Below are 21332 nucleotides of genomic sequence, written 5' to 3' on the forward strand. Positions count from 1 at the left end.
GAAAGTTGAAAATGTTTTTCACCCAGAGGGTGGTGGGAGTCTGGAACTTAGTTCCTGAAACGATGGTAGCGGTGATGTCCTCTGAATCCCTTAATTAGATTCAAAGCAGAACACATTGGAGCAGAGCCTCTGACCCAGCATGAACAATACCAACAGGACAGTGTCTCACGTATGTCCGAACAGAAGAGGCTGAGGGGAGATTTAATTGAGATGTATAAAATTATGAGGGGCCGAGATAGAGTGCATAGGAAGGATCTATTTCCCTCAGCAGAAGGGTCATTAACCACGGGGCACAGCTATAAAGTGATTGGCAGAAGAATTAGAGGGGAGTTGAAAATTTCTTTTACCCAGAGTGTACTGGGGATCTGGAACTCACTGCTGGAACGGGTGGTAGAGGTAGAAACCCTCATCACATTCAAAAATTACTTGGATATGCACTTGAAGTGTCATAATCTACAGAGTTAAGAACCAAGAGCTGGAAAGTGGGATCAGGCTGGATAACTCTTTTTCAGCTGGCACAGACACGATGGGACAAATAGCCTCCTTCTCTGTGCTGTAAACTTCCTGTTTCACACTCCAGCTGTCACACTTTATACACAGGCAAAACAATTAAGTCAGCCATTGACCTGGACTCTGAAATTTAAAATCAGTTACAATTCTCTTCTTGGACTTCAGAGATTTATATTTAGCTATAAGTAACATGATTTTTTATTTAGAAACGTGACCTTAATGGCACAGGCCAAGTTAGCAGCTAAATATAACGAGCAATCTCCAGACCCTGCACTAGTCCCGAGCATTTCCATTGGGGATCGGCTATGAACCTATGAACAATGGCGGACAGGTATAAAGTTTCTGATCCATCCAGCCTGTCCCACAAAATTGTGATACCATGTGAATCACAATAAATACTCTTCACCCCACCCACTACCAGCTAGTTACATTAAAAGCATGGCATACAGAGGTTAATAGATAATGCTCAGAGAATACAATGCACCGTCCAATCTTCTCGGTGCAAATCAGCCTGTTGTGCACTTCCAATTTGTTCTCCTTTGAATCTAATCAAAGGGTTCAGAAGACCTTAATTAAACTTCTTGGTTTGTAGCCCTGAAGGTTGCGACACTTCAAGTACATATCCAAATATGTTTTTTTAACTGTGATGAGGGTTTCTGTCCCTACCACCCTTTAAGGCACTAAGTTCCAAACTCCAACCACCCTCTAGGTGAAAAGCATTCTCAACTTCTCTCTTATCCTTCTGCCAATTGCAAGAACAAACTCTAGATGTCTGCTCAAGTTGAGAGTTAACTTTATGGGTCCAACAGGCGGAGCTTTAGTCTGTATCTAAATCACACCTGTGAGTATTTGATCTAGTGTGAAAAATGTCATTCACCAGAATAATATGCATCACTTTGAGCACAAATTTCACTCTCCTTTTATTTTCTACCAACATAGTCAACAACAATTAGAATGCCCACAAATAAGGTTGATTTTTGAAGTTGACACTTCAAGTGAGTTTGATCAGTTCATGTCACAACTCCATATTACTTATACCACATTTCAACAAGTTTCTATAATTCTCCTCACCAGTGCAGACCACTAGTGCAATGTAAACAGAACTATCTTAGATGCAAAACATTTATACCATATCATTACCTTGGCACTGGCTGCTTTGCAGATAATATTCCAAAGTTGCCTTTGAGTCCTTCAGACATGTAGTGAGGCCCAACTCCCATTTCACAGTACACTGCAGGTAAGGCAGATGGCTTCCCCATCTCCTGTCCATTACTGTATAAACCAGTAACAAGGCGGATGAGGCGATATGTTGGAACAAGGCCAAGAAGAAAATCATAAAGGACAACAAATCCTGCCCTGGAATCAAAAATATCAGTTACGAAACAAACAATGCATTATTTAAACATCAAGTTCAAGAATGGCTTTGGAGCTAAAACAGCAGCAAGGGAGACTATGCATTATGCCTTAAGGCGTTATTTTCAATATTCTGTTCAGTGGTGTAAAGTATCATTTCAAATGCAACTACTGCAGTAGCATCTGTTGCCAGTATGCTTTTGAATTGGCATGATGGCATTAGGAAATTGTCTTGTATTATGTGGTATAAGTAGGGCAGTAATTTCTTGCAAAACATTAAACATGGAAGACCATTTAAAAGCAGTTTTCAGCTTTTAAGTTGAAATTTTTAAAAAAAACTCGATAGATTACTGCAGCAAGGAATGGGGGTGTGGCAGCCACAGAGGAGGCCTGTCAGCTTAAAATAATTTGGATATTGGAGCCTCCTTGATGGATGATCTAATTTATTGCATACTGCAAAATAAATATGATGGAAGATATATAGGATAGAACTTTTAACCGCAAAATACAACACAAGCACACTTTTCTTAAGATAATCCAATGTTAATCTGATCTGGAGATGAACTAACTCCGATTTTTGCTGTCAATTTAGATTTTTTTATTGGATTTTCTCTTTTCTATCACTGTATGGGTAATCATAGCAACCATCAAGAAAACACAATATGCCAAATGAGGGATTTTTAATTAATCAGTTGGAAACTTTACATTAAACTTTTAATTGGAAAAATCCTGCAGTTAACTTTTTAAAAACTGACAGTCAAGATGGCCACTACAATTTGCATCTGAAACACCTTTTCACATTCCAAAGACCCACCCGGAGACAGAGGTCTGAGCAGCCTGGACCCAGAATAATAGCTTGCTCTAAGTGATTGAATTACCGAAGATTGCTTCATTAGCACGGTGTTCAAGGCAATCCTAACACCTTGACTTTGAAAGAGCGAACCCCCTCCAAGTGTAAATATTGGCATCCTGGGGCTTGAGGAGCCAATTCCAAACCTTTACTATCATTAGAAGGTTCCAGTGACTACACTGAGGCCATCACGTGACCGTCCATCCATTTCTGTGAAAGCTAAGTGTTTCCTTGAACAAAGCCAGACAGGCAGTAACTCAGATTGTGCAGCAGCAGGAAGGCTGTGTGCCTTCTCTCTTTCTCTCTCCAGATAACACAAATTTGAACCCTTTCTGCGACTGTGGACCCTCCAAACTTGCAGATTGCTACAGATAAAGACCAGGGGAAGAGAGCCACCTACAAGTCTGCCACCAAGAAAGCCTTGAGCCAAGCGGGCCAGTCACAAAGTGTACTTTGACCAGCCAAGGACTTCAAGAATACAACTTCAGCCAAAAAACCACTGAATCATCCAACTTCACAGACTGTGTATTTAATTTCCGTTTATTCTGGACTCTAATCCAACCACAAAATCTACTTTTCTCTCTGTAATCTATTTGTGTGTGTGTGAGTCTCCTGTAAATGAATGTGTAGCGTAAATATATTATTTTTTCTAGATCGGTTTTAGATTGTTAAGTATAATAAACACACCTCTTTCTTGTTTAAACTTGAGAAAACCTGTTTGATTAGTTCTTTCACGATCACATTAAAGGTAAAAGCACAAACACTCACTGCGGTGGTAAGCACAACCACTGTTTAAAAAAGGAATAAACCCTGTTGCGGTCAAATAAGAGGAAAGACAAGAGGGGAGCCTGGGACCCCCTCCTCATCTGACCATAACACATCAAATTTACTTCCTTGTCTACTTTTGCCCATGGTACTCTAAGCGGAAAATCGGAACTCAGTGATGCCATTGATTCTCTAGCCAGCGGAAAAGCCCCTGGGAAGGACGGCATTACCCCTGAAATAATCAAGAGTGCTAAGCCTGCTCTACTCTCAGCACTCTACGAACTGCTTTGCCTGCGCTGGGACGAGGGAGCAGTACCACAGGACATGCGCGACGCCAATATCATCACCCTCTATAAAAACAAAGGTGACCTCGGTAACTGCAACAACTACCATGGAATCTCCCTGCTCAGCATAGTGGGGAAAGTCTTCGCTCGAGTCGCTTTAAACAGGCTCCAGAAGCTGGCCGAGCGTGTCTATCCTGAGGCACAGTGTGGTTTTCGAGCAGAGAGATCGACCATTGAAATGCTGTTCTCCCTTCGTCAACTACAGGAGAAATGCCGCGAACAACAGATGCTCCTCTACGTTGCTTTCATTGATCTCACCAAAGCCTTTGACTTAGTCAGCAGACGTGGTCTCTTCAGACTACTAGGAAAGATCGGATGTCCACCAAAGCTATTAAATATGATCACCTCATTCCATGACAATATGAAAGGCACAATTCAGCATAGCGGCACCTCATCAGACCCCTTTCCTATCCTGAGTGGCGTGAAACAGGGCTGTGTTCTCGCACCTACACTGTTTGGGATTTTCTTCTCCCTGCTGCCCTCACACGCGTTCAAGTCTTCATAAGAAGGAATTTTCCTCCACACAAGATCAGGTGGCAGGTTGTTCAACCTTGCCCGCCTAAGAGCGAAGGCCAAAGTACGGAAAGTCCTCATCAGGGAACTCCTCTTTGCTGACGATGCTGCATTAACATCTCACACTGAAGAGTGTCTGCAGAGTCTCATCGACAGGTTTGCCTGCAACGAATTTGGCCTAACCATCAGCCTCAAGAAAACGAACATCATGGGACACAACGTCAGAAATACTCCATCCATCAATATTGGCGACCACGCTCTGGAAGTGGTTCAAGAGTTCACCTACCTAGGCTCAACTATCACCAGTAACCTGTCTCTCGATGCAGAAATCAACAAGCGCATGGGAAAGGCTTCCACTGCTATGTCCAGACTGGCAAGAGAGTGTGGGAAAATGGCGCACTGACACGGAACACAAAAGTCCGAGTGCATCAAGCCTGTGTCCTCAGTATCTTGCTCGATGGCAGCGAGGCCTGGACAATGTATGTCAGCCAAGAGCGACGTCTCAATTCATTCCATCTTCGCTGCCTCCGGAGAATCCTTGGCATCAGGTGTCAGGACCGCATCTCCAACACAGTAGTCCTCGAGGAGGCCAACATCCCCAGCTTATACACACTACTGAGTCAGCGGCGCTTGAGATGGCTTGGCCATGTGAGCCGCATGGAAGATGGCAGGATCCCCAATGACACATTGTACAGCGAGCTAGTCACTGGTATCAGACCTACCGGCCATCCATGACTCCGCTTTAAAGACGTCTGCAACCGCAACATGAAGTCCTGTAACATTGATCACAAGTCGTGGGAGTCAGTTGCCAGCGATCGCCAGAGCTGGCGGGCAGCCATAAAGGCGGGGCTAAAGTGTGGCGAGTCGAAGAGACTTAGCAGTTGGCAGGAAAAAAGACAGAAACGCAAGGGGAGAGCCAACTGTGTAACAGCCCCGACAACCAATTTTTTCTGCAGCACCTGTGGAAGAGTCTGTCACTCTAGTATTGGCCTTTATAGCCACTCCAGGCACTGCTCCACAAACCACTGACCACCCCCAGGCGCTTACCCATTGTCTCCCGAGACAAGGAGGCCAAAAAAGAAGAAAAAAAAAAGAGAAGTAGAAGACTCTAAGCTTGACTGAAAAAAGGTGCATGAGAAGGTGACACACACCTTCCCTTTCCCTGAGTAAGAAACACTGGACTCAAATTAGATCCTTCCTGATGCCAAGGTCAGTTCAAGGACTTGTAATTTTTTTTTTGGTGTGGGGAAGGAGAGGCAGAAAGATATAGAGGTTGAGGGCCGGGTGGGGGCTAAGCTGCACTGCTTTCTGCAGCTTCCCATATCCAAAACCTTACCACAGCGACTTAATGAAAAATCATTGATGCCAATTAGGCTTTTCCTTTCATGACTTCTTGCTCTGGCAAAGGTCAGGGGTGTTATATAGAGCAGGTTAAGTCCAGCACAGCAGCTGCAGCTAAGCAAATCTCACCATATAGATGAGCTGAGAGGAGAGGAAGGAGAAGAGTTGAGGTTGTGCCAGGCAAAGCAGAAAGGCTGAGCAGCCTGAAATCTTGTCACTTGTCTGTGTTTGTATGGCAAGTAACGGGAAGGTGAAACAGAGAAGCTGAAAGTGAACAGAAAGAATCTTGTAACTTAGTTGACCTCAAAGTGGAGTGGAAATACAGGTCAGTTGAGGCCAACTATGTAAGCTGAGAGGGCTGTAGAAGGGAAATATCAAGTGCACAACAATGCAAAGAAGTAAGTACAGATCACATTTAAGATATAAAAACTCAATCCAGTGGTGGAAATGGCCATTAATTATTCACAAGGAAAATTAAAGTATAATGATCGTGATGGCAGATTATTCACAAAGATCATAGGAAGGCTTGTCTGTGTCGTAGCTGGGATGATTATTGGTGACTGAAGAGGCCAACTTTTGATCTGCAGGCTTTTGAGCAGTTGGAGCACAAGAACCCCTGGTTTGGAGGGTCTCTGGTATAAGCAGACTCCTTCTGTTGTCTGCACCTTTCTTCAGCAAATGCGTCTGTTTCGAACTTGTAGGTTGCTTTCCTGTTGTTGTGAGCCAGCTGTCTCTGTCGGCTGTCTACTGCTCCTACCCTCGCTGGTCAATGTTAGCCAGAGAGCGCTGTCTTTTTAGGTCTTTGACGCATTTGCGAAGTGCACTTCTATCTAGCTTACTGGAGCATTGTTCACCATAAATCACTGCTTTTCTATACTTCTATGTAGTACCACATGGCTGAAGAATCAACTCCTAAGGAACTGGTGGATGGGGGTTGGGTGGAGCATCATTTAACATTGGTGTGCAATGGAGCAATCAGAAGTGACAGAGAATATAAATAATTGACTCTAAGATGCATGAATGTTAGTACTTACGCTGGGTCATAGGGTGCGGGTCCTAATGCATCTGGAGGATCCAGTAAATGTTTGGCAATCATTGGGGTCTGAGGTCTGGCGTGGTCCTATAAAACAGTCAGTCTGTCAATGAGATTTGTTTAAAGTGTTTACATTTTTTGTGAACATTTTGAGTTCATCATAGAGAGATAGCACCAAGACATGGACCATGTAGCCACTTTGGATACCCAATATTAGCATCAAAGTTTTCAGGTTAGGTTTAGCGTGGGTTTGATACAAAATAAGTGTGTCTTTTCTCTGCTGGAACCATGTGCTTTAATCCTAACCTCACCATCTACTTTTTGCATTTTCTATCACAGTAATTCTGGTGGTCTCTCAACGATATTGAAAACATCATGAACTGTGAGCAGTTTTGTGCTGCGTACCTTTGCCCACTTGGATGTAGGCTATCAGCTGGTTGTGATCTAATTTTATTTCATTAGAGGAGAATTTCAACCTGGATTGGATGTAAACTAAGATTTGTGGGAAAAGGGGTCGGTGGAACCAAGGTAAAGTACAAGTTACAAGGAAGAAGGAATATACTAACTGTATTTTTTAAAAAAACTTTTTTTGAGATAGGACAGAGGATGATAACGATTGTCCAAACATTCTTATGAAAATGTTCACAAATTACGTGCCTTTTTACACTACCTATATGATTGATCAAAAAGATTGTCAACATCAAAACTAATGTGTAAATAGTGTGGAACCTTTAGTGAAAATAATTAAAATTTCCACATAATTATTCCAAATGGTGTGCTCTGTATCTGAACAACTCCCCAATTATGAAGCAATTTCTTATAATTATACTGGATATATTAACATAAATAGCTACTCATAAACTATACCTACCGGTTCGATCAGAAATATCAAGGAGGCAGGAAACCTTAAAAACTTTTCATGAAGTTAAACACCTTTTTTTTTCACTAGCACAGCAAAGAGTTGTTCTTACCATGTGAGGGATCCGAGTGTGTTGGTTCAGAGGTGGATGTGGGAGAGGGAGAGGGGGAGGGGGAGGGGGAGGGGGAGGGGGTGGAGGTGGGAGAATATGTGGAGGTGACCTTAATCCTCTTCGCATTCGCATTCTGTTGGCTTCACTTTTCAGCATCTCAATTTCTCCTTGCAGGTCATTCATTTTGTTTATGTGTTCACGGTGCATCTCCTGCATTTCCTTTTCCAACTCTAAAGTAAAACAGAAGAAACCTTTATTTGTTTTATAATCACTCAAATACAAATTACTCCAAGAGACTTTTTCGACAACAGCAGCTTGCATTTTTATAGCGCTCCTCACATACATGACCATCTCAGAGCACTTTACAAGATGGTGGACAAGGATTGGGGCACGCAGGAGACAGAAACAAAATTTGATCATTTCTTAGCTTGTTGGAATGCTATAAAAAAAAACGATTAAAAACAAAAAATAGTTTCCATCTTCTTTACAAACTTCCCAACAAAAGAACAAGTTCTTAGAAATAAACTGGATAGAACTGCTCAAAAACAAGTTATTGATTTACTGGGTCAATCAGAAATATCAGACAGGAAGGCTTACATTTTTTCTTGAAATAAAATACCTTTTCTCTATCACATCAAAGAGCTGTTCTTGCCAAGTGTGTTCATTCAAATCTAGCTGTGGTGGTGGCGTAGAACATTCAGCATCTATAGCGATTAAAAAATCTTACAACGCACCTCCTGAAACATAATCCTGACTTCCCGTTGTCACATTTTTGTCTAAGGTTTGTGTCAACATTTTCTATTATGATTTCCTATGCCCACATTTATAATGAAAGTGCGCGTAAAATTGTCGCGCTATCTGGGATCCATTGCCTAAAAGGGATTTGGAAGCATATTCAATGGAGACTTTCAAAAGGGAGGTGGAGATATACTTAAAAAGGTAAAATGTGCAGGGCTATGGGGAAAGAGCAGGAAAGTGGGATTAATTGGATAGATCTTTTAAAGAACTGGCACAGGTACAATGGGCTGAATAGCCTCCTTCTGTGATGTATAGTTCTATAAAGTTCCACCTGCAGCGTGTCAATTTTGTGTCTCCCAATTCCCCAGCCTGTAGTGCAAAGAAGGTCCTATGCTTCAACCAACTCTCTTCCTCAAATTGCTATTCAACTATAAATGAATAATAGTTAGTTGATCCCCTGTGGTATTTTACATGGGGAGTTAAGCCCAAGTATAGACTTGGTGCCAAGTGGAGTTCGAAGGTCAGAAATAACTGGACTAAGGCAAACAGATGTAACTGAGTCGCTATTTTCTGATCTGCACTAGATAGTCTTGGGTTCAGCTTTTTTGGACAATCACATAAGCAAACCCAATGTCCCCAATGATCGGGAGTTTATCTAAACTACCCAATATGACAGCATATGACAGCAAGACCAAAGGGTGGTTGTGGTGGGGAGGGGGGTGGGGGTGCTGCTGGAATAGTAACAAGACATCTCATTCTACTGCACTCCATGATCTCATGACCATTTCTCCTATCATTTGGATGGCAAACTGATGAGCATGTTACGGAGATGAGGCTGATTATAAGCCAGTAAGCAGATTCGTTTTACATGCAATCTATCTCCCTTTCTTTTTCTCTTGGCCCCCTCTGGCCCTTCTCTTCCCCTTGTCACCTGGCCATGTCGCCTTTCATTTCTTCTCTTACTTTGCCATCTTGATCCCTACCCCAATTCATCGCTGTTCCTCTGCTTCCTACTCCTGTTATGTAGGTCATCCGTCCTTGAAATTTGCTCAGAGGAAGAGGATTCCAGGAAACCAAATATTGGGAGTTCATATGTGTTACGAACAGGCAGATTTTTTTTCCTGTCAACAAATTTCCCTGTTTTTTCAACCACCTGTCCATAAACAGATTAGTGATTGAATTTCTTTCCCTCCCTTAAGCCCTAATAATAAATGACTGCTTCAACAACATGGATTTCAAAGTTAAAACAAAGTAGGGTTTATTAACACACTCAAACTCAGGAAGGGGTTTAACATCGCCACGCACACTTAGAAACATTCAGGGAAAGGTTAAAGGCATAAAAAAAGGCAAAGACATTTATTAAATAGAAACTTATCTTAACTACTAGCTAATATAGATTTCAGTTAAAAGTAGAGTCTTTTTTTGATAAAAAAAAACACGTCCAAAGATTGGAGATCACTGATCAGAAATGCTGAATAGGGGAGGAGCTGTTAGAGATAAATCTTCTCTTGCAAATTTGTTTTTTCTTTGCACTCTCAAAAGTAGTAATGGAGACAGCTAAATTGTTGAAGTCACCTTTTTTTGGATGGAGAGGAAATTGGTAGAAATCTGAATTTTCTGTTGTTACTTGCAGCTTGTCTTTTGATTTTACTTGCTGGATTTGTCAATATATGGCTTCTCTTTAATTTTTTTCTTGTTGAAAAGCCCTTAGAGAGAGGTCTTTGCAGCTTCAAGCAGTTTTGCTTCTTGCAGAGAGGTCTCAGGGAAAAGTCTCTCTAGCACACGGCAGCTGTGTAATGGAAGACTGCCTGTACTCACAAACGGTTACATTTTCGAGTCCAGGCAGGTTGGATAGGGATCTCCTGGGTCCTAAAGCTAGGCCCTTTTCAAGTTGCTATCCCACCTGACATCTCTCCTTCATATTGACAGTCGGAACATAAAAGTAAAACTTAAAACATGCTGTATAATGGTATTAACATTAATACTCAAATGCATAACACAATTTACAAGGGGGTTCGCATCTATTCGTGACATATGGCAAACATTATTGTTGAAAGGGGTAACAGTGGTATATACATGGATCTTAATTATGTTCTATTTAAAATAAACTATATAAAGAATAAATCTTGTAATGGTGAGAACACCTCAGAGTAACATTTTTTAAGCAATGCAATTCATGAAACAGTAAGTCCCTATTTCAATCTTGAGCAGTGAGCAGCCAGTGGAGCGTGAATGGGACAGAAAATGTGGAGTTTAGTCTCAATGGGAGTTTCCTTCAAGGTGCATTCACCATTGTTTTTTTGTCTAAATTTAATACCTGTGTGAAGCAAGTAATGGGAGTTTGATGCTCGAGAGAATTTGGTGTTCATGAGATTTGAAGCCAACACAATCTACGATCAATGTGTATGAACTGTGAAATGTGGACTCTCATTAGGCCTCAGTTTAATTTGCTAATTTGTAGCAATTGGCTACAAATCCCTGTATGAGAGGATGAGGAATTTCTGGATCAAACGCTCCAGAATGTATCCACCCAATGTACAAGGTGGCCAGTTATGCAGCTGTCAAAGGATAACTCCATACCATTACCTAGCCATGGTGAATGAATATTATATATAAAATGATATATTTATTTATAAATGTTATATATAGATGCTCTGTTCTTTCACAATAGTACACAACAGTGCAGTGAAGGACCAATCTTGAGTAAAGGACAAAGTTTCCCACATTTGGAGACTGTGAATGACTGCAGAAGTACCCAGGGCCAGAGCTTGGCTGGAATGTTTGGTTACACAGATACGATGGAATTGGGAGTTTATTCATCCAGGTCATCAGACACATTAATTGAGAATGACTGATACTAAGTGGATTATTGACAAGCTACGCAAGGAAAACAAGATCAGGAGGAAGCAGCATAAAGCAAACATTAGCAGTCGAGCCCTGGCAATTGCAGAAGTTGCTGCCCAAATTTAAGACCGATGGCTCCCCAAATATGGAGACTCTTGGGCCCAAAGTGATTGCAGACAGAAGGCTTGCTGGGTTAGCTCTGAGCACTAGCAAGTGGCACAAACAGATGATTCTAGGGTTTCACAATCCAGGAAGGCTTCCACAGTACAAACAAAGAGGGCTGGAGGAGGTTCAGCTCGCCGATCTGCTCAAGAAGGTGACAAGGTGGGCCTTATGGTACATTCCTATCAACAGGGTGAGCTGTCAGTGAGGAATACCGCCCCCACTGTGGTTGACAGGGCCCTCAACCGTGTCCGGTCAATTTCCCGCACCACTACCCTCACCCCTTCCCCCTCTCTCCCAGAACCACGACAGGGTTCCCTTTGTCCTCATTTTCCACCCCATCAGCCTCCATATCCAAAGGATCATCCTCCGCCATTTCCGCCACCTCCAACGTGATGCCACCACCAAAAGCATCTTCCCATCCCTTCCCCTGTCAGCATTCCAAAGGGATCGTTCCCTCCGCGACACCCTGGTCCACTCCTCCATTACCCCCACCACCTCGTCCCCTTCCCATGGCACCTTCCCCTGCAAGCGCAGGAGGTGTAATACCTGCCCATTTACCTCCTCTCCCCTCACTATCCAAGGCCCCAAACACTCCTTTCAGGTGAAGCAGCGATTTACGTACTTCTTTCAATGTAGTATATTGTATTTGCTGCTCACAATGTGGTCTCCTCTACATTGGGGAGACCAAACGGAGACTGGGTGACTGCTTTGCGGAACACCTCCGCTCAGTCTGAAAGCATGACCCCCTAGCTTCTGGTTGCGGGCCATTTCAACCCCCCCCACCCCCCCGCTCTCATGCTCACATCTCTGTCCTGGGATTTCTGCAGTGGTCCAGCTCGAGGAACAGCATCTCATTTACCGATTAGGAATGTTACAGCCTGCCAGACTGAACACTGAGTTCAATAATTTCAGAGCATGACGGGCCCCCATTTTACTTTTATCTTTAGTTTTTTTTTCTTTTATTTTTTGTGTTTATTTTATTTTAGTTTGTTTAGTTTGTTTCTACTGTGCCAACCCACTGTTTTTTTTTCATGTTTGTGCTTGTGGCTGTTCAGTTTTCAGTCCATTAACACCCTATCTGTACTAATGCTTTGTCTTTCAGCACACCATTAACATATTGTTCGCCTTTGCTCCATTACCTTCTGGTCAGCTATTCTGTGACCTTGTCCTATTGATACCTTCTCTTTTGTTATCTCTTGCCCCACCCCTGCTTTTTTTGCTTAAAATCTTTCACATTTCTTATATCTGCCAGTTCTGAAGAAGGGTCATTGACCTGAAACGTTAACTCTGCTTCTCTCTCCACAGATGCTGCCAGACCTGCTGAGTATTTCCAGCACTTTGTTTTTATTTCAGATTTCCAGCATCCGCAGCTTTTTGCTTTTATTTTAGAGCTGTCAGTGGACATGGCTACTTCAACTAGATGGTAGAATGACAAGCAAAGACAGCCTATGGCAGAACTCAGAAAAAGTAGCCCATCCACAAGAGCCACACTGGCAATTCAGGCCCATCACAGCACAGACATGCCTAGCCAAACTGGATGTGGAATTGTAATTGTCGCAAATAGTTTGGAGGCACAAAGAAGGATTGCACATCGCTCAGGCAGGTGCCCAGACTGCTCTGGGCTCCCAGTTTTGACAAATATCAGAGTTCTTTGAGCATGTAACAAGCAGGGTGGATAAAGGCGAACCAGTAGATGTAGAGTATTTGAATTTCTAAAAGGCATTCGATAAGGTGCCATATGAAATGTTACTGCATAAGATAAGAGCTCATGGTGTTGGGGATAACATATTAGCATCAATAGAGGATTAGCTAACTAACAGGAAACAGAGTCTGGATAAATGGGGTATTTTCAGGATGGCAAACTTTAACTAGTGGAGTACCACAGGGATCAGTGCTGGGGCCTCAACTATTTACAATCTATATTAATGCTTGGATGAAAGGACCGAGCGTATTGTAGCCAAATTTGCTGACGATACAAAGATAGGTAGGAAAGCAAGTTGTGAGGAGGACATAAAGAGTCTGCAAAGGGATATAGATATGTTAAGTGAGTGGGCAAAATGCTGGCAGATAGTGCACAAAGTGAGAAAATGTGAGGTTGTCCACTTTGGTAGGAAGAATAGAGAAACAGATTATTTACATGGACGGAGACTGCAGAATGCAGCAGTACAGAGGGATCTGAGTGTCCTTGTACATGAAACACAAAAAGTCAGCATGTAGGTACAGCAAATAATTAGGAAGGCAATGGAATGTTGGCATTTATTGCAAGGGTGATGGAGTATAAAAGTAGGGAAGTCTTGCTACAACTGTACAGGGCATTGGTGAGTCCATACCTAGAGTACTGCGTATAGTTTGGTCTCCTTACTCAAGGAAGGATATACTTGCATTGGAAGCAGTTTGAAGAATGTTCACTAGGCTGATTCCTGGGATGAAGGAGTTGTCTTGTGAGGAAAGGTTGAGCAGGTTGGGGCTATACTCCCTGGAGTTTAGAAAAATGAAAGGCGATCTTATTGAAACATAGAAAATTCTGAGGGAGCTTGACAGAGTAGATGCTGATAGGATGTTTTCCCTCGTGGGGGAATCTAGAACTAAGGGACATAGTTTCAAAATATGGGGTCTCCCTTTTAAGATGGAGATGAGGAAGTATTTCTTCTCTCAGAGGGCTGTTAATCTTTGGAAAACTCTTGCCCAGAGAGCAGTGGAGGCTGGGTCATTGAATATATTCAAGGCTGAGTTAGACAGATTTTTGATCGACAAGGGAGTCAATGGTTATGGGGGGCAGGCAGGAAAGTGGAGTTAAGGTCACAATCAGATCAGCCAGATCTTGTTGAATGGTGGAGCAGGCTTGAGGAGCCGAATGGCCTACTCCTGTTCTTATTTCTTATGTTTCAGCGGGTTTGGCAACCATGATGGTGCAACTGGCGATGAGTACATTGTCTTTGCATCCAAGCTATCACAGGTGGGGAAAACACATCACATTTTGGGAATTCTTGGCTATTTTGCATGGAATGAATTTGAAGAAAAGGTTACGTTTAAGGGTTGTGCTTTGAAGCCAAGTGTGTTCACACAAGTTTATAAATAAAGAGACGAATATCTGATTCAGATAACATGAAGGCACTGTTGTTACACACCAGGATTACGCTATAATTTAGTTAGAGGTTGGACTGTATTGGCATACCCTTAAACCCAAGACACTGACTGCTTAAGGGAGTAACCAGCATTAATGTAACCAAGACCACATTTGTGGCAAAATCTGAATTTGCAACAGCTTGTCTACGGCATCCTCCCTCTCCAGTCTGGCAATTCTCACTGTCAAAGCTCACACATGAATACAACTGAGTGAGCTACTGTTCCTGTAGAATTGTACCCCAGCAAAGTATTAATGCCTTCAGGACAAAAAAGTAAGAGAATCGGTGAGAAAAATGAATAAAGATCTGGATGTTTAGGAACAAGATTGAAGGTTAGATGATAGAAAGGATTGAATGCTGGTTTGAACATGATCATTATTCAGCCCCCAGAGCATGGAAATGTCATGCCAAGTTGACAACTGATAAAGATAGGTTATATAGAATGTAATTTACCTTAAGGGAAGGGACATGAAAACACTTTGTGGAACTTCTCCTTATGAAATTAAATAGACTGGATAAAGCCTATGATAGAGTGGATTGCACATGATCTATAGCGAGGGCTGGGTTTATGGTTTGAATGGTCTTCTCCAATTTCATGTTTCCTTAGGTCATTAATATTTAATTTCTCTTAATATTAAAGGAATATCATTAACAGACAATTTTTCCTATTCAAATTACATTTTTATTAAATATTTCTGAAAATTACAATTGTTAGCAACATAAAGATTTGATTTTACATTCTTTCTGCTGATTTACTAACACAGGTATTTAAGAAATATATATTTCTCTCATTAGCTCAAAATAGATCCAGTTGGAGATTTGAGGGAAAATGACAGTAAATTAGTTTGCAACATTTCAAATCGATACAGCTCAATGCGCAGTACAGACACAATTAACGAGCAGTAGTGTTGAAGACAAGACCAATGTATTGAAACTCATGCTAACTACACATCTTTCAATTCAGTATCACTGTTCAATTATAGGTGTTGTTTTGTTGCATAGTATTTAACTAGAAAGATTTTTCTTTTACAAAAATGCATAGGTGCAACTATGTTTCAGCAACTCAAACTATTTTTCAAAAAATATTACAAGACATAAAAGGTATCAAATTTACAATAAACAATCTGAAATAGATTTAAAGCTACTTAAAATATGTTTTTAATTACAGTACATCCTGACATTGTCTTCACTGTAGTGATGTAACGATATAGATTAAGAAAAAACTGCAAATACTAGACTTGTGAAAGAAGCTCATTTTTCTTGAGCTAAGGTTGACTGCATCCATCTCATCATCTCTACCCTCCTCCTCTCGTGACAACAGGGTTCCTCTTGGCCTCCCCTCCATTCTACCAGTTTTTGAATTTGCCATCATCTTCTCCCATCATGAAGCACATCTTACCTTTTTGTCACTTCTCCGCTTTTCAGAGAAACCATTCCTTTCAGGGTACTAGAGTTCATTCTTCCACCACCCCAACTACCAGCTGCCTTTCCCTAGCACTTTGCTGTGCAATCACAACAAAAGGCACTACCAATTCTTTCACCGCCTCCCACTTCAGAGTGCATGGCTACAAAAACTCCTTCCATATGAGACAACAGATTAAGTATATTTTCTCCAATCTAGTATACTGTAATCTCTGCTCCTGATGCAGTCTCCTCCCTATTGGGTTGACAAAAACAGATTAGAGAACCCTTTGCCAAATGCCTCTGTTTTGTCTGAAAATGTGAACTGGGCTCCCTGTGGCTTGCTACTTTAACTTGTTCTCCACTTCCATTCCCACTCTGACAACTCCATTTTTGATTCAATCAAGTTTTGTTCATGAACAGTATCTCATCTTTCACGGAAGAACTTTGCAGCACTCTGGATCTGAACACTGGTTTTAATAATTTCAGAACTTATCGCCTTTTTTCTTTACTGTAAGGGATAGATATGGCAGTGGGTCTGTCAATTTCTGAAGGAGGGGAGATGGATTGGCATTCTGGGTGTAGACTCTGTAGAACACAGTTCTTGGGTGGGTGGACACCGGGAGCAAAGACACGTCTGGCACACCTGAGCTCCGGGAGACCGGGAGCTGTGATGTTTTCGAGGAGGAACAGATGGAAGCAGCTGAGGACAACCCAATCCTCTCTGCCTACAAGACCCCCCCAATGTCACCCGAGCGGCACAAACCCTGCATGAAAAATCAGGAGGGGTTTCTGAGCCCAACCAACGTGAAACTGCTTGCGCATACGATGGGTATGCAGGAACATCCCGAAGGGGAAGGACTGGGACTAGCGAGGACAAATGGTATGGGAAGCAACAACTAATTTTTAGTAAAAAATGGGTGTAAGAATTGCTTCCATTAATGTGCGTAGCATTAAATCTACTACGCGATGTGTTTCAACCTTGGATTACCTTGCCAAGGTCAAAGCTGACCTACTGTTTCTGCAGGAGTGTGGAATACCACACCTCAGCACCTACAGGCAGTGGTCGCGATGGTGGTCCCACGGGCCATCGATCTGGTCGGGGGGTAATGACTGCCGCTCCTCCGGCCTGGGTATTCTGCTGCGGGGAGGTGACTTCACCATCTCCGAAGTTAAGGAGGTGGTGGGCGGCCGCCTCCTCGTAGCAGACGTGATGTACAACAACGCTCCGCTCCGGTTGATCAACGTGTACGCCCCGGTACAACGCAGCGAGCGGCTGACCGTCTTCCAGCAGCTCCCACTGCTGCTGGCGACGACCAGGCCGGTCATCCTAGGCGGTGACTTCAACTGCATCATCGATGCGGCTGGACGATCCGGCAGTGACGACAGCAAACTGGACGCTACGTCCAGATTCCTAATAGAAACAGTTAAAGATGCCAAACTGCACGACGTCTTCAGCAAACCTGCAGACGGAGCGCAGCGCAGATACACATGGTCAAGATCGGACGGGTCTGCCCGTTCCAGGATTGACTTCCTGTTTGTGTCCCGTGTTGTCACGGTCGGATCCACCGACGTCAAGCCGGTGTTCTTCTCCGACCACTGCCTCTTACTGGCCGACTGTCACTTACAGGACGACCAGCGGGTTGGCAGAGGGACGTGGAAGCTCAATGCGACACTGCTGACCCCAGAGAACGTTGAGGAACTCAAAAGGGATTACAAAGGTTGGAGGACCGTGAAACCCCTCTTTGAGTCTCCAGTTCACTGGTGGGAAGCGATAAAGGAGATCAAGAGGTTCTTCATCCACAAAGGTGTTCAGAAGGCGAGAGAGAGACAGAGGGAACTGTCCCGACTCCAGAAAATTATGCAAAATCTACTCCGGTTGCAGTCAATGGGGGTCGAGGTCAAGGAGGACCTCCAAGAGGTGAAGAGCCAGCAGGCCTCGCTCTTTGCCAAGGAGGCCTCCAAGATCATCTTCCGATCCAGAGTCCGCTCCATCGAGCAGGATGAGACGTGCTCGCGTTACTTCTTCCAAAAGGTACACAGAGAGAGCTCTGTTATCAGCAGCCTGAAGGAAGAAGATGGCTCGGTAACGTCTTCGCAGTCCGACATACTAAGGATCAGCAAATCCTTTTATGCTGGGCTGTATGACGCGAAGCCCACAGACAGCAGAGCCTCCCAGTCCTTCCTGTCATCTATCACAGAGGTCCTAGATGACAGCAGGAGGGAGAGACTGGACAAGCCGCTAACTCTGGACGAGCTGACAAAGGCCGTCGAGTCTTTCGAGACGAGTAAAACCCCCGGGAGCGACGGCTTACCGGTCGAGTTGTACTCAGCCCTGTGGGACTGGGTCGGCCCGGACCTGCTGGAAGTATACGAGAGTATGCTCCTGGCCGGCAGCATGTCAGAGACCATGAGAAAAGGCATCATCACCCTCATTTACAAGCAGAAGGGGGAGAGGGCAGAAATCAGAAATTGGCGGCCCATCTCACTGCTTAATGTTGATTACAAGATTCTGTCCAAAGTCATAGCCAGTCGAGTCAAGTCTGCTCTGGAGTTGGTGATTCATCCCGATCAGACCTGTACTGTACCCGGCAGGAAGATCTCTGATAGTCTCGCACTACTCAGGGATACGATCGCCTACGTACGGGACAGGAGGGTGGACACCTGCCTCATCAGCCTGGACCAGGAGAAGGCTTTTGACAGGATATCGCACACCTACATGATGGACGTGCTTTCCAAAATGGGGTTTGGGGAGGGAATCTGCAATTGGATCAAACTGCTCTACACAAACATCAGTAGCGCAGTGTCAATCAACGGGTGGGAATCTGAAAGTTTCCCGATCAAATCTGGAGTCAGACAGGGCTGTCCTCTGTCACCGGTCTTGTTTCTTTGCTGTATTGAACCCTTTGCTGAGTCTATTAGGAAGGATGCGAGCATAAGAGGGGTGACAATCCCAGGCAGCGGAGGCACTCAGGTCAAAACCTCCCTGTACATGGATGACGTCGCCGTCTTCTGCTCGGATCCGCTGTCCGTGCGCAGACTGATGAGCATCTGCGACCAGTTCGAACTGGCCTCGGGAGCCAAAGTTAACCACGGCAAGAGCGAGGCCATGTTCTTTGGGAACTGGGCTGACCGATCCTTTGTCCCCTTCACCGTCAGGTCAGATTACCTGAAGGTGCTGGGGATATGGTTCGGAAGGGCCGGGGCGTGCACCAAAACATGGGAGGAGCGAGTAGCCAAGGTACGACAAAAGTTGGGCATGTGGGGGCAGCGATCTCTCTCCATTGTGGGTAAGAACCTGGTCATCAGGTGCGAGGCGCTCACGTTGTTGCTCTACGTGGCGCAGGTCTGGCCCATACCCCACTCCTGCGCCGTGGCAGTCACCCGAGCCATTTTCCGCTTCGTCTGGGGATCTAAAATGGACCGGGTCCGGAGGGACACGATGTTCAAATCTCTGGACATGGGCGGGAAAAATGTACCCAACGTGGCCCTCATCCTGATGACCACCTTCGTGTGCGGCTGCATCAAGCTATGTGTAGATCCCCAGTACGCAAACTCCAAGTGTCACTACGTGCTGAGGTTCTATCTGTCCCCGGTGTTGCGAAGGATGGGCCTGGTCACATTGCCGCGGAATGCACCATGCAGTTGGGCGGCGCCGTACCACCTATCCTTCGTGGAGCAGTTTCTGCGGAAAAACACCTTTGACCACCGGTCCATCAGGCAGTGGTCTGCACGGAATGTCCTCAAGGCCCTACGGGAAAAGGAGACGGTGGATCCTGTCGGATGGTTCCCCGAGCAGACCGTCAAAGTCATTTGGCGGAATGCCTCATCACCAGAACTTTCAAACAAGCACCAAGACGTAGCTTGGCTGGTGGTGAGAAGGGCCCTCCCCGTCAGATCCTTCATGCACACCCGAAGTCTCGCCCCCTCCGCACAGTGCCCCCGCGTTGGCTGTGGTGGGGAAGAGACGGTCGCCCACCTCCTCCTGGAATGTGCCTTTGCAAAGCAGGTGTGGAAAGAGATGCAGTGGTTTTTGTCAAGGTTCATCCCAAGCAGCTCTGTAACACAGGAGTCTGTGCTCTACGGGCTGTTCCCAGGGACGCACACCGAGACAAACATCAACTGCTGCTGGAGGACTATCAATTCGGTGAAAGACGCCCTTTGGTCTGCCCGAAACTTGCTGGTCTTCCAGCGCAAAGAGTTGTCCACCACCGAATGTTGCAGACTGGCACATTCCAAGGTCCAGGACTACGTGCTGAGGGACGCACTAAAGCTTGGGGCAGCCGCAGCAAAGGCTCAATGGGGAAAGACCACAGTGTAAGGTTCCCCCACCAAGCTGGACTGAGGGGCTGGATCAATGGGAAACCCCTAGAACTGTAAAACTGTAATTGACATGACAATTGTGAAACGGAAGGGTTGGGAAGAAACACATGACAGTATTGAAGGAAACTGATCTCCCTTGCAATGTTTGTATTTTTTGGTGCTGTTTGGAAACTGTTTGGCAATGTAATTTTTACAGATTTTTATGAATAAAGTATATTTTGGAAAAAAAAAGTTCTTGGGTGAGTGGAGGGGGGAGGAGTGTGGTGAAATATCATTGCTCCTGACTTGTTTTGTCCTTCTAGTGGCAACAATATACCCACTGCATTCCTGAGAATTCCATTTTCATTTTACAAGCATTCTTCACCACAACACGCCCACGCAAAAGCTGTTCACACTTTTCCTTGGATGGGACTTTCTACTCTGATGCTAGAAACATGCTTTAACCCTGACTGCCCAGCTATACACAATAAGAACTAGACGTAAATTGCAGAAATTATTTTATGTAGGAGCCTTACAACCAACAGAAAGATATTCCTTCTATTATTCCAGTCAGGGCCACTTTGCCAAGTTTTATGAATGCTATGTAATATTAAATTTTATTTGAATGAATATTGCTAATTTAATAGGAACATTACCAAAATTGTTCAACATTTAGCAATTACTGAATCAAGTCTGGAATTTTCTAACCAGTAGGCGGTTTACCTATAGGTACTCATTAACATTATGTTAAATTACTCTTGCAGTGTGTAAGCATATGCACGAGGCTCATTTCTGAGAGTCCAAGACCTACCATCATCAGGGTTCCTCCTCTCTCGCTGAAGCTTTAGTTTTAAAATTTCATCTTCCAGGCGCTGATTCTCAAGTTCCACAGTTAAGAGCTCAGCATCCAGTGATCTGTGAGGGGTTTCATGCTCTGTAATGTGTGAGGAATGTAACAGATCCAGTTAGGACTGTTGTATTTTATCTCTGACAACAAGTATTTCTTCTTCGAGCAGTCATTTTCCCAAAAGTAAGATAAAGTGTATTTATAGTTCTATAAATTTGACGTAGATGTTT

General features: G+C 43.9%; 1 protein-coding gene across 6 annotated transcripts in view; it reads right to left on the bottom strand.

Moving 5' to 3' along the window:
* Nucleotides 1–21332, bottom strand: part of ccdc17 (coiled-coil domain containing 17) — a 161110-nt gene that overhangs the window by 92005 nt on the left and 47773 nt on the right. For all 6 annotated transcript variants that reach the window (XM_068037062.1, XM_068037061.1, XM_068037067.1 and 3 more), the window contains 4 exons: nt 21067–21189; nt 7681–7910; nt 6711–6796; nt 1651–1866 (listed from right to left, as the gene is read on the bottom strand). In XM_068037062.1, coding sequence (XP_067893163.1) covers nt 1651–1866; nt 6711–6796; nt 7681–7910; nt 21067–21189 — 655 coding nt within the window. The remainder of the gene's footprint in view (nt 1–1650; nt 1867–6710; nt 6797–7680; nt 7911–21066; nt 21190–21332) is intronic.

This window comes from Heterodontus francisci, chromosome 8 (genome assembly GCF_036365525.1).
Source record: "Heterodontus francisci isolate sHetFra1 chromosome 8, sHetFra1.hap1, whole genome shotgun sequence".
NCBI lineage: Eukaryota > Metazoa > Chordata > Chondrichthyes > Heterodontiformes > Heterodontidae > Heterodontus > Heterodontus francisci.